Genomic DNA, 14,281 nt, shown 5'->3' with positions numbered 1-14,281 from the left:
ACCACATCAGGATTCTGGATTCACAGTAAGTTCCCTGGCTAATGTGTATGCATCCAACCTGACTCCTGCCAACAGACAGACACACCGGGGAAGTCACTGGAAAGAATTCCCTTTGTTTCTTCTGCTTTAAGATCCTTCACTTTTACAAAGTCTCTGGGCTATTTATTTCTTCCATATCATTTGGGAATAAAATATGTGTAGAAGTCCTATTACAAAGAAATACAATACACATAAAATTTCACAAACTACATAATTTTATTTATAAAATTCAACATATTGTATACTATTGCCCATGTCCCTTTAAGTATTCTTCAGTTACTTTTCAAAATAAAGATCTCTGAAAATGTACTCAAGGTAGAGTAAATTATTACTAAATACTTTATTAAGTTGGTATGCCATGGGTATCAATTGCCATCACTATGGAAAAAGGATTAATATAAAACAATATAAAAGTATTACAGACAACAGCTTATCAAGATTATCTTCATTCCATTAGTGGGCTTTTCTCACGTAGTAACCTTTATTCGTGAAATGATTTCATTTACAAACCCATTATTCTTTGCTATCACCTCAGCTTTCAGCTGTTTCAATTTCATTGTGATGTTTTCTTCGGACATTTCAACAAAAGGCATTTGCTTCACTTTGGATAAAAACTCTTGAATAATTTTTTCACCTTGCTGAAAAACATAGGAATGTTCCATTAGTCTTCAAAATGTTTTTTCTAAAAGTCACATTCAATAATAATAAATTGCTTCATTAGACTTCTATATAAACATGACACTCAACATTTAAAACATTCTTTACATTTTAAGTGAGCACTGTCAAGAATATAGTTGACCAATGAATAAAATAGAAGTTAGGAGTGCTGGGCAGTTGCAAATCTGTGTATAACTTTTGACTTCCCAAAACCTTATACCTTGTTTGTAGCCCAGTTCCCCAGAAGAGGGTTATGCAGGAGGCAGCTGATCGATATTTCTCACCAATGTTTCTAACTCTCTATCACTCTCCCTTCCTCTCTGTAAAATCAATAAAATATATAATAAAACAAAAACAAACAAAACTACAGACAGCCTTACTGATAACAAAAACAGTCAATGAACACATACTGGTGTTTTGTATGTTATGTGTTAAATACTGTAGTCCTAAAACAAGTTAGCTAAAGAAAATGTTATTAATTATTAAGAAAGTTATGAGAAAATATATTTAAAGTATTTATTGAAAAAATCCATGTAAAAGTGCACCCTGCACAAATCAAACCCTGTTGTTTAATGATGAATTGTATAGCAAAACCCTTAGTTGATCATATTTCTTTCTAGCAAGACACTGGAAAGGATATTTCTTTTAAAATTTATTTTACTGCTCAGTTATTACCATTTTAAAGAATGCTTATTATTTGCAATGTGACCTGTGAGCAAATTCTTTACCAACATTTCTCATCCATAAAATGAGGAAAATTCTACCAATCTCACAGGGCTGTTGTGAGAGTTAAAGAATTAATATGTTAAGCTAGCACCGGTTTGGCTTAGTGGATAGAGCGTCAGCCTGCAGACTGAAAGGTCCCGGGTTTGATTCCAGTCAAGGGCATGTACCTTGGTTGCGGGCACATCCCCAGCTGGTCGATGATTCTCTCTCATCGACGTTTCTAACTCTCTATCCCTCTCTCTACCTCTCTGTGAAAAATCAATAAAATATATTTAAAAAGAAGAAGAAGAAAAAAAAAAAAGAATATGTTAAGGTGCAGAGCCTGGCAAAGGTTAAGCCCTATATAGTAAATGTTTACTATCATATATAAAGCAGGTCTGCTTTTCACATAGGAAGCCAGTTAGTAATAAGCACCTTAAAGGTGAAAGAAAGGTAGATATCAAAATGGTTAAGGGAAAAAAATACTTCTCTATTAATGAACAAGTGTACTTTTGTCTCCCTTTAGCTTAAATATTGTTCACAATACATTGTAATGATTATTATCAAAGATCATGACTTCTGTTCCAATTGGAAGCCAGGATTACATAAGGAGCCTACCTAATCCCAGATCACTCAGAGCTGTGGCGCTGATACCAATACCATATCATAATTTTCCATACTCAAAGCTACTAGTATTAACAAGTTATAACACATTTCTCTTGATTACAGGTATAACAGATCATCAATTATGGTACCAGTCAGCTATTCTTCAAGTAAGAACAATAAAAAATTCACTAGATAAAAGCTTAAAATGTGACAAGTAAAAGTGGTCACAATGTATACCACAGTGCATGTTGCCAGAACCCAGCAGTAGTGAATTAAGATTCTTTTATTTCCTTGTTACAGAGAACTAGAACTACTATTCCTTCAGTTTTTAAAAGTACTTTGGGCACAGGCTTATTCCTTTCATGCTAATAAAATAATACGCAAATTCACCATCACTCCAACACAAAAGAAGGTTCTCCATGTGGACACAAGATGGCCAGCAGAGGAGGACAGTTGGGAGGGACCAGGTCTGCAAGGGAGGGCAGTTAGGGGCAAATAAGCTGACAGGGGAGTAGTTAGGCATCAATCAGCCTGGCAGGGGAGTGGTTAGGGGCAATCAGGCAGGCAGGCAGGTAAGCAGTTGGGAGCCAACAGTCCCGGATTATGAGAGGGATGTCTGACTGCCCATTTAGGCCTGATTCTACTTGGATCAGGCCTAAATAGGACATCCCTTGACGGGTCCCAGATTGGAGAGGGTGCAGGCTGGGCTGAGGGACACCGCGCCCCCCCCCCCCCATGCACGAATTTCATGTACCAGGCCTCGTGTGTGTGTGTGTGTGTGTGTGTGTGTGTGTGTATGTGTGTGTGTGTGTGTGTGTTTGTATATGTGTGTGTGTGTGTGTGTGTGTGTGTACTAGAGGCCTGGTGCACAAAATCGATCCATGGCGGGGTGGGGGTTGAGAAATTGGGGGGTGGGGGGGTTAGCCTAGCCTGCACCCTCTTCAATCCAGGACATTCCTTTCACAATCCTGGACTGCTGGCTCCTAATCGCTCACCTGCCTGCCCGCTTGGTTGCTCCTAACAGTCCGTCCCCTCACCTGGTCATCCCCAACTGCCCCTCCTGTTGGCCTGGTCACCCCACGCAGCCTGCTTGTTCAGTTGTTTGGTTGTCCCTCACTAAACCCCTTGTCAGCCTGGTTGTAGGCGGCCATTTTGTGAAAGAGTGACAGTAAATTTGCATATTACCCCTTTCTTATGTAGGAAGGAGGATGTTAATCCTTACCAGGGGCTATTTTTCCCCCACTTATTTATTTTTTTAAAGAGTGATAGAAAGGGGGGAGGGGAAAGAAATAGGGAGGGGGAGATGTGAGAGAGAAACACTGATTGGTTGCCTCTTGCATATGCCCCAACCAGGGCCAGGGATTGAACCTGCAACCCAGGTATGTGCCCTTGACTATGCATCACACCTAAGACCCTTCAGTGCACAGGCTGACACTGAACCACACAGGCCAGGGCTAGGCTTGTAGCTTTCTGTATGAGCCTCTCAATTTCACCCATCACTCAGAGAAGGCATTTCTCCTATGAGAACGAACATACTGCCCACAAAGAACTTTCACTAGTAAACATTTGTCATATGCCACTTTATTCTCTGATTATGACATATTCACTGTTGTTCTCTCTCCAACCATATTGTAAACAACTGGAGAACAAGAACTATTTTTATTTTGTTGGTGTCATCTTACCTAAGCACTGAGTAACTAACTATATAATTTACCTGGACTTGATATTCATTTATGAAGCATTCAAAAATCTGCTTGGACATCTATTAACTCCTTTGAATTACTTATTTTAAACCTAGACTAATAGTCCTTTCCTCCTACTTTTTAAATCTAGTATCTAAACGTTATCTTTTGGGCATGCAAATGTCTATATAGTGCACAAATCAAAATGACACAGAATTCTTTGCAATAAGAAGAAATGTAAGTGAACACAAATAATGATCAGAAAATATACATTACAACCACTTAGGGAAAAGTAACTATCCTGGTGACCTGATCTATGTGACAATAGAGGTTAAGTAACTGCAGGGTCAATCTCACAAACCTCTCTTTCCAGGTAGCACCTCTTTGCTGCAGGTTCCGTTTCCTCATTCTCTTGTGAGGCTCCGATATTCTGAAACTCCTCCAGTTCCAGGGCCTTCTGTTTAGCAGACTCTATTACATGCCTAGGAAAATTAGCAAGCTCTGCAACGTGAATCCCAAAACTCTGATCACAGACACCTACAAGAAAGTGGGAAGAGGAGTGTGGGGAGAGGGACAGAGTAGGAAGAGACAGCAATTTATGTAAATGGAACTTATTCTTCTTACCCCATCATTAGAAAACTCAATTTTGTATTATTCAAACACATTAGCCAAATGTTTCATAGTAACAAAGATAAAGGCATTTTAATTAAGCCTCCAGTGAAAAGTGATTATGACTTGGCACAGTGCTATATTTTATCCTTGACAAATGTAGCAGAAAAAATAAAAATAGCAGAGAAAATAGCTTGACAGATAATCAAAGGCCTAGACAAATATCTGAATTCTGAAGAAAAATTAATCAAGTCTATCTCTGAAGTTTCCTCATTTCATAAGGGAGAAATTAAAGTACTAAGAAAAATAAATAAATGTAAAAGTGTCACTAATTAAGAGGAGCATTTAATTCAAAATATACTATTAGTGAATGGTCTAGGCTCTGAATCTGCATACATCAATTTCTAGAAATGGTAACTCCAGAAAACTAACTGGGTAAATAAATTTTAAAAGAATAATAGAAGAAAATTTAAATATTTACAATACTTTTCTTAGAAAAGTTACCATTTTACATAATCTCATTTTGATTATAAACTACTACAAACAAATGACAATAGAATTTTTGGACTCAAATCATTAGAAAATTTATATACTAGGTAGATGATCTTCATTTCTATTTGCAGAAAACAAACTGACTCATATTTCTTCTAAATTATGCTTGCAATTATGAGGCTTCCATTTTTGTCTCAATTATATACCAACTGTAAATTACTGCGGGGCCTGCATATATATCCCATGCATTCCTGACCTGGTACTAAAAGAAGTAAAAACAAAATAGGAGCATATTTTCATAAGCATCCACGGTGAAGGAAAAACTCATTCTTATCTTCTCTGTACTTTATCTGTGTTTTTTTAAATATGTTCTGAACCCATTTCTATTTCACCCAAAACATAATAATTTAAAAAGCAAAACCTCAACTTTATATGAAATGCCAGGACCAACTAAAAGTATCTCTATCTTATGTCGATAATAATAATGCAAACAGGGGGCTCCAGTGGCGCAATCGGTTAGCGCGTGGTACTTATAATAATAATGCAAACACAATAACTCAAAAGAATTCCTACTGAAGCATAAATAACAAAGGATAAAATAACCAAAACTAATTAATCTCACTTGCGCGCAACCTACTGAACATGGAAAATCAGAAAGCCATCTGAACAAGTTATTCTGATGAGTGGTGAAATGTTTAAGTAAAAAAAAAAAAAACGATACAGCACATTAACCCCATGAACTCAGTAATCTGATTAAGCTGCCAGACCCATGAATGACAGCCTTTCCTGAAAGGACAAAATGCCAACAAATAACTCATTCATTCCCTATGTGACAACTACCTTGTTTCCCCGAAAATAAGACAGTGTCTTATATTAATTTTTGCTCCCAAAGATGCGCTAGGTCTTATTTTCAAGGGATGTCTTATTTTTCCATGAAGAAGAATACGGTACACATTTATTGTTAAATGAAAATAAAGGAAATTTATTACCTGTATACGGTACGGTAACACGGTAGTTGTCAACACAAACCAGACAAACTGTGAATCCTACAGTATTAAGAATTTACTCATTTATTCAATGACAATCATGTCATCATCTTCTGGAACATCATCATAACAATCCAATTCCTTAATTTCCTGGTGAATTTCTTGTGACTCCATTTCTTTCAGAATCAGTGGACCAAATCTCTTATGTTTAGCCTAGGGGGGGCCTTATTTTGGGGGGGATGCCTTATATTTCACTCAGAAGGAAACCTGTAAGTAGGTCTTATTTTCGAAGGATGTCTTATTTTCGGGGAAACACGGTACTAGCAATTTCAGGAATTCTGGAACCCCCAGCTTTAAATGAACCTGTTTATGTAATATACCATTACATAACCTAGTAAGATTATCATAATAAATAGTTTATTAAACAGTAAAAGCTAGAGCCTTGGAACTTCAGAGCTTATTGTTACTATCTAATAGCTAATGGGAGGCAGCATAAAAGTCCTCTGTAATGCTGTTAAAGAGTATAAACTATCCTTTATGTGGCTGTTTTAGAATGAGTAATTCTACTATAAGACACAGAAATAGAGATGATGCCTCTGCTCCCAGAGGGTGAATTAAGAGATAAATGTGTTCTGTAAAAAAGTCAGTAATTCATAACTAACTTAGAATAAGGCCAATTACTGACGATTTCCAGCAAGTTTCCCACTATCACACTCTGAATTCTCAGTATACCAGTGGTCTACTCACCTTTCTTCACCTGATAAAGCATAGTTAAGGTTTCTTCAGTAGTTAGTGCTGTGACATGTAGATTATTAACAGTTGGTATCTGGTTGGCCAAGGCAGTAAGTTCATGAAAATGAGTTGCAAACATGCAAAAAGCACCAATTCTTGTTGCAATGTATTCTGATATAGCCCACGCTAACCCAAATCCATCGTAGGTAGAGGTTCCTCTTCCCAATTCATCTATGATTATTAAAGAATCTTTGGTTGCAGACCTGAAACACAAAATTACGGGAAATTTTCCAAAAAATTAATAATGCAAGAAAACAAAATATAACAGAAAAGATATGCCACAAATAAGATTCATTATTCTAATGTTAACATTTTCAACCAAATCAACAAAAAGCAAGAAAACAAAATTAAGATAATATAACAGAAAAGATAAGCCACTAACAACAGATTCAGTATTTTGGTGTTAAAATTTTCAACGAACTAACAAGAGAGAAAAATGGGCATGGACATGAATAATGGGTAGAAGGAACAAAAGGTGAATACATTAAATTAGCCAAAATTTTAAAATAATAATTCCAGCACTGGCTGGGTAGTTCAGTTAGTTGGTTAGAACATCATCCCGATACACCAAGGTTGTGGGTATAATCTCCAATCTCCAATCATATAAGAATCAACCAAGGAATGCATAGGTAAGTGGAACAAATTCATGTTTCTCTCTCATGCTATTATCAGTAAGTAAAAACAAAATATATATAATACTAAATGACAATGGAACAAGGGTATAATAATACGAACAGTGGGACACTGTTCTTGGTAGTCAAGAAATTTTGTATGCCTGCCACAATACTACCAAATTTGAGGGGAATTTTTAAAAAATCATAACATAATTTACTAAGGATACCAAATCTCAGAGGGCATAGCACCTTCATGTCTTTAAGAAGCTCCTGAAAAGTGAAATAAAACAAGAGATTTCAGTAATCTCTAAAATAAAAACCTAACACATTTCAGACTTGGCAGAGTTCAGTGAGGAAGTAGCCAAGACCTTAGGTTCATGTGGTGGTGGTGGTGGAAGAATCACTGGAGAAGTAGAATTTCCATCATTAGGACCTGTGAAGCTTAGAAGGACTTGGGCAAAGGGCAAGGAGGGAATTCCGGGCAGTGAGAACAGTGCAGGAAAGGCATGGTAGTGGGGGAATATAAGGTGAACAACAACCAGAAACCTTTAAAAATCAAAGCTTTCCACAGCTATCACCAATCACCCTTTTAAGAGAATATAAAGTACAAAAAGCTCACAAAAACTATTACAGTAGATAAAAGTCCTCAGATGATTTACAGGTGAATCTGCAAATGTATTTCTCATAGGACAGGAACATTCATTTCCATTTTCAGGGGACTGGGAAATGTACTCACCTGAGAATAGAAGCAGTTTCTAACATTTCAGCCATGAAGGTGGAGACTCCTTTCAATTGACTGTCACCAGCCCCTACCCGAGCCAAGATACAGTCCACGATGGACACCTCTGCCGACTCACATGGCACAAAGCACCCAATTTGGGCCATGAGAACTATTACTCCGGTTTGGCGAATATATGTTGATTTACCTCCCATATTGGGGCCTAGAAAACACATTATATCGAAAAACAAAATTATTAAATTTGACGATGGCCTAGAAAGATCACACAGACATTTCCCTTAGCTCACAGAGCTGCCTGCAGAAGAATTTTATGACATTCAGAGAAGTAGTACAGGCCCATTTGACTTAACATTGTAACTCATTAATAAATGGACCATTAGTGAATGGATCGGTATGGTCAAAACCTTCAACCACTTAAAAACCACACTAAAGCCCTAAGACAGTGGTCGGCAAACTCAATAGTCAACAGAGCCAAATATCAACAAACAGTACAATGATTCAAATTTCTTTTGAGAGACACATTTTTTTAAACTTAAAACTTTTTCTAACGCCACTTATTCAAAATAGACTCTCCCAGGCCGTGGTATTTTGTGGAAGAGCCACACTCAAGGGACCAAAGAGCTGCATTTGGCTCTCCAGCCATAGTTTGCCGACCACTGCCCTAAGACATGACCTTACAATTTTGGAAAATGCACAATTTACATATCTGGGTTAGATTATATAAACAACTTGATAATTCATTTGGGGAAATAGAACACATTTGCCCAAAGACTCCTTACTCCCTCACTTTTGTTCTTTTGGAATCTGGTTAAGATCTCTCAAAACATTTTAGTTTGAAACATGCTACATTATTCTCTTAAGTGCCATAACTTTAAAAGAACTGCTATCCTGGTGTGGGCTAAAAGGGGACAATGGGGGGGGGAAAAGAGGGACATATGTAATACTTTCAACAATAAATAAAAAATAAAAGTACTGCTACCCTAAACTGAGGTCATTCCAGCAGCCAGTTCTGCTTGATTTTCAATGACCTCACTACTGAAAGGTAAGCATTGAGGAAGAGGTGTTCATTTTTAAATGCCCTGAACTCCTAAAACAGAAATTTCTTATAAATACAGTATTTTCTCAAAAGCTTTTACTCACTCTCCCAAACCTTCCCCCTAATCCAAATACAAATATATTACTCATTGATATGACTAACATGTTCTTTTTCTAATGTCAAAATTTTGGATTTTCTTTATCAATTTTAAGCATATTTTCACTCCAACTTTAAAAAAAGAAACATTACCCAAAATAACCCATAAATTAGGTATTTGTTTTTACCAGTAATGATATGAAACATCTGTTTGTCTTTTTCAAAGTGAACGTCATTGGGAATAAATGCAACTTCATCTTGAACTTCAACACAAGCATGTCTGGATGCTTTCAAAATAATTCTTCCTTGTCCTTTCTCCAAAATGACTGGTCGTACATATGGAACTGGCGCTCCATTTGATACATGAGCGAAGCTGACAACCGCGTCTAGCTGAGCTAACACATCATTGAGTGTCTGCATTGGTTCTACATAGCCTATATAAAAACAGAAAATGTGCACAGGAACAATGAATAATAATAATAAAAATACATATAAGCAGCTATAAGAATTTAACTTCCCCATTTGGTAATTCAAACTCTAATTTCCTAATTTATATACTTTTTAAAAGTTAATAGAAGTTGCCGAGACCGGTTTGGCTCAATGAATAGAGCGTCGGCTTGGGGACTGAAGGGCCCGGGTTCGATTCCGATCAAGGGCATGTACCTTGGTTGCGGGCATATCCCCAGTAGGGGGTGTGCAAGAGGCAGCTGATCGATGACTCTCTCTCATAGATGTTTCTAACTCTCTATCTCTCTCCTTTCCTCTCTGTACAAAATCAATAAAATATATTTTAAAAAAAAAAAGTTAATATTGTAGAAGTTTGCCACGAAAATAACACCTAAAACTTTTAAGTGTTACTTTCTTATGGAATTTTTATATCTTCCCTCACTACGAACAAATTTCAAAAATACAAAGAGTATGATGCCCCCTTGCCAAAATGCATCTATACTAATAATAGAGGACTATCAAATTGTCCAGGATGCCGTCACAGAAACAGTAACGAACGAACAGCAGGCTGCATGGGGCAAAAAGGCCATCGGGGCGGGGGGTTAGTGAGGAAAGACTAAACAACTGAACAGCAGGCTGCATGGGATGACCAGGCCGGCAGGAGGGTGAGGGATGACCAAACTACTGAATAGCAGGCTGTGTGAAGCGACAAGGCTGGTAGGGGGGAGAGATGGGGGTGACTAGGCCAGTGGAGGGAGCAGTTGGGGGCAACCAGGTCAGCAGGGGGGCAGTTGAGGGGCAACCAGGCTGGCAGGGGCAGGCAGTTGGAGGAGACTAGGCCAACGGACGGGGAGAGGGGGCAGTTAGTGATCAGGCTGGCATGCAGATGAGCAATTAGGAGCCAACGGTCACGGATTGTGAGAGATGTCCCAGACTGAAGAGGGTGTAGGGTGCACCAGGCCTCTAGTTAAAATATAAAAACACACAGTTATTTAGAAATGAGGTAGATTAACCAACACCCTTTTTTTTTTTTACAGTATAAAATTTTTATATTTAGAATTAGGCAGCTGGACTCAGTTTAGATGATTCCAACTTTGTTGGCAACATCCAAAGCATCATAGTCAGGAGCCAGTCGAACATATGCCTTCTTCTCGCCATCAGGCCTGATCAGGGTATTGACCTTGGCCACATCAATGTCATAGAGCTTCTTCACAGCCTGTTTGATCTGGTGCTTGTTGGCCTTGACATCCACAATGAACACAAGTGTATTATTGTCTTCTATCTTCTTCATGGCTTACTCAGTAGTCAAAGGGAACTTGATGATGGCATAGTGGTCAAGCTTGTTTCTCCTGGGTGCGCTCTTCCGAGGATATTTAGGCTGCCTCCGGAGCCTTAGAGTCTTTGGCCGTCGGAAGGTGGGTGACGTGTGGATCTTCTTTTTTTTGTGGCTGTGGATGCCTTTCAACACGGCTTTCTTTGCCTCCAAAGCCTTTGCTTTGGCTTCGGCTTTGGGAGAGACAAGGGCTTCCTTCTTCGCTTTCAGCGCCATCTTCGTGAAAAGGCCCAACACCCTTTCTTGTTAAAAACTCTCAAGTGGGAATAGAAGGATCATACCTCAACATAATAAATCATAATTAAAATTCCAAGAGCAAAAGACAAAGAGAGAATATTAAAAGCAGCAAGAGCAAAGCAGGTAGTTACCTATAAAGGAGCACCCATACGATTGTCAGCTGATTTCTCAACAGAAACCATGCAGGCCAGACAGGAATGGCAAGAAATATTCAAGGTGATGAATAGTAAGAACCTACAGCAAAAAATAATCTACCCAGCAAAGTTATCACTCAGAATCGAAGGCCAGATAAAGAGCTTCACTAATAAAAAAAAAAGCTAAAGGAGTTATCACCACCAAACCAGAATTATATGAATTGTTGAAGGAGGTTCTTTTGAAAGAGAAAGTAAATAAAGATAAAAACTATGAACAACAAATAGGTAACTATCAACAAGTGAATCTAAAAACCAAAAAAAATTTTTTTTTTAAATCTGATGAACAATATTAACTGTTGAATATAATAGAATCAGAGGTATGGAAGGGGAATGAACTGACGATTCTCGGGGGAAAAGGGGAGAGAGGGGTGTGGGAAGAGACTGAACATAAACTGTGCACCTATGGATGAGGACAATGAGGGGTGGGGAAAGGGCAGAGGGTGGGGTGGGAACCTGGTGGAGGGGAGCAATGGAGGGGGGGGGGGAGAGGAACATCTGTAATAATATGAACAATAAAGATTTATTTAAAAAAAATTAAAAAAATAAAAATAATGCCTGGTCAAAAAGAACAAAACAAACCAAAAAACAAAACAAAACACCCAGAATGACATTTCATAATTATAAGAAACATGCAAACAGCAGATATAATGTGACCATCAGATATAATGTGACCATCAAGGCCTGTGCATGTAAGACCTATCTGTCAGACTATTTCAGCATTTCCCCCCCCATCAGCATCACATACAACTAAATTTTAGTATAAACGTAGATCCATAATTATAAATTAAAATACTTTCAACAAGATTCCAGCCTGCTATAGCATTAAAACTAAAAGCTGATTAATAGAAAAATATCGGGGATGGGTGGGAGGGAGGGAGGGGGGAAAATAAAATAAAATTAAAATTAAAAAAATAAATAAATAAATAAATAAAATAAAATAAAATAAAATAAAAAATAAAAGAATAGAATGGTTTATGTAGAACAAACATCAAATGCATAGTGTCATATAAATTCTAGGGAAGAAAATCTGTTCTGACAACCTACAAAGTTAGATTGATTAGAAAAGATTTGGAACATTGTCAAGGTCTGGGAATGGCCTGGGAAACAATTTCAAAGGGAAGGGGAAAAATAAAAATAAAAACCACTTTCCTCTGCGTTGAAGAAAATTGCAGTGTAAGAACAGACCGAGAGTTGTCGGAGAGTTGCCTTGTGTTCCATGGAAGAAGAAACAACATTCAACCATGTGGGTAGTTACAACAGATACCAGTTCAGCTAATGTCCAGAGACATGAAGTACCCAAGAAATAGCAACACAAACTAATTTCTTGGATTTGTTTTTTTACTTTTGTATGTAAAGGAATGGTAAATTGTTTTTGTAACATCTGATTGATGAACCTGATTTTTCCCCTTTCCCAACTTGCCAGTCATAAAAGTAATTAAAAAAAAAAATAGAAAAATATCATTGGCTCTTAATAACAATAGATACATTTCTTGGTTTCACTCAAATACTCATTTCATAAAATATGATTTTTGCATTTGGAAGCTTATAAATAAAACTCTACTTCTATTTAACAGTTCTTGTTTGATGAACACCAATCTGACCTGATGAGCTTAGGGAACTTCACATTATAAGCAAAAGCAGATCAGAGACCTGTTTTATGCTTATGGGTGAAGAGAATTGAGATCCAATATGTAGATAGGACCTAAGTTTTTTATGGTAGTGATGTCTGGATTGAAACTCTCAGTATTTTCTTAAAATTATTTTTATTCCATAGAGAATAAAATCTTAATATATGGAAAAAAGGACAAACATAAAAGCTACTATGTACATGAAAAGTCCCTGATACATGTTAGGTAAAGCAGGTTTAGCCAATAATAATGGTTAAGATTTCAGAATAGATTCTAAAATTTTAATAGGTTGGAGGAGTTCACAAATCCACGTGTCACGTAGAAGTGCCATACAGACATCAATATGTCAAAAGTTTTAAGGAACATTCAAGAGAATAATTTTATAATAATAGAGGAATATGCAATAAAAGGCTAATATGCAAATTGTCCCCTCAACCAGGAGTTTGACCAGCAGGCAGGCCGGCCAACCGCCCATGTCCCCTCCCCCTGGCCAGGCTCACTGGACCCTACCCATGCACGAATTTATGCACCAGGCCTCTAATACACATACACACACTATTATGTATTCAGAGATCATAATAATCTGGGCACTCAATGTATATAGATATTAAACTTTGCCAATAGTGTACTTTACCACTATTCTTCAACAACCACTAATTCTTGATCTAATCAAGGTTCATCCACTGCATTTGACTATTCTGTCTCTCTAAGTCTCCTTTGATCTAAAACAGATCCTGTCCTTTCTTTTGTGCTTCCATGATACTGACATTTTTAAATAGTTCAGGCCTTAAAAAGACGTGACGTGTGCCACAATCTAAATTTACCTTTTTTTCTTACTATTTATAATCAAGTTAAATATTTTGTCAAGATTACATAGGTTATATTGTGTCCTTCCCTCTGCATCACATCATGAAATATATAATGTCACTTGTCCCATTACTAGTGTTGCCAACTTTGATCACTTGGCTTAAGCACTTCTTTGGTATATTTTTCTAAGGCACAATTAAGGTTACAGTCAATATCCACATGATGATAGGTAAAGTCTTCCAGATTAATTAACATATCCCCACCGGCTGTGTTAAACATACATTCATTTCATGCTAAGGGCAATACCATGATGTTAAAACATTCTGTCCCTTCAATTTTAAAACATTCACCTCAAACAATGCCTCTAGAATGGACTCTGAATATCTATAAATAGCACACAGAACTTAAAAGGGCTTGCTTACCTCATGTATAACTTTTATTTTTCAGTGATATTTATTTCTATAACCTGGAGCATGAGCCCATAGATTATTAATAGTCTTTGGTGTTTCTTCCCCTTATTACAACTACAGCTAAGTTTTGTGTTTTTTTGCACATCTTTGTTTTTCAGGGTATTCCCATTCC

The 14,281-nt window shown here is 37.3% G+C and overlaps 1 protein-coding gene and 1 pseudogene across 2 annotated transcripts in view; both read right to left on the bottom strand.

Annotated features, from left to right (window-relative positions):
- Positions 1-236: 236 nt before the first annotated feature.
- Positions 237-14,281, bottom strand: part of MSH2 (mutS homolog 2) — a 46,345-nt gene continuing 32,300 nt past the window's right edge. For both annotated transcript variants that reach the window (XM_036435244.2, XM_036435247.2), the window contains 5 exons: positions 9,242-9,487; positions 7,919-8,123; positions 6,524-6,771; positions 4,051-4,226; positions 237-677 (listed from right to left, as the gene is read on the bottom strand). In XM_036435244.2, the coding sequence (XP_036291137.1) occupies positions 507-677; positions 4,051-4,226; positions 6,524-6,771; positions 7,919-8,123; positions 9,242-9,487 (1,046 nt within the window). In that variant the 3' untranslated portion in view covers positions 237-506. The remainder of the gene's footprint in view (positions 678-4,050; positions 4,227-6,523; positions 6,772-7,918; positions 8,124-9,241; positions 9,488-14,281) is intronic.
- On the bottom strand, positions 10,522-11,069 carry LOC118717339 (annotated as a pseudogene).

Source organism: Pipistrellus kuhlii, unplaced genomic scaffold, assembly GCF_014108245.1.
Source record: "Pipistrellus kuhlii isolate mPipKuh1 unplaced genomic scaffold, mPipKuh1.p scaffold_m20_p_13, whole genome shotgun sequence".
Classification (NCBI taxonomy): domain Eukaryota; kingdom Metazoa; phylum Chordata; class Mammalia; order Chiroptera; family Vespertilionidae; genus Pipistrellus; species Pipistrellus kuhlii.
The sequence above is the reverse complement of the archived record's forward strand: the minus strand, read 5'-3'. Positions and strand labels throughout refer to the sequence as shown.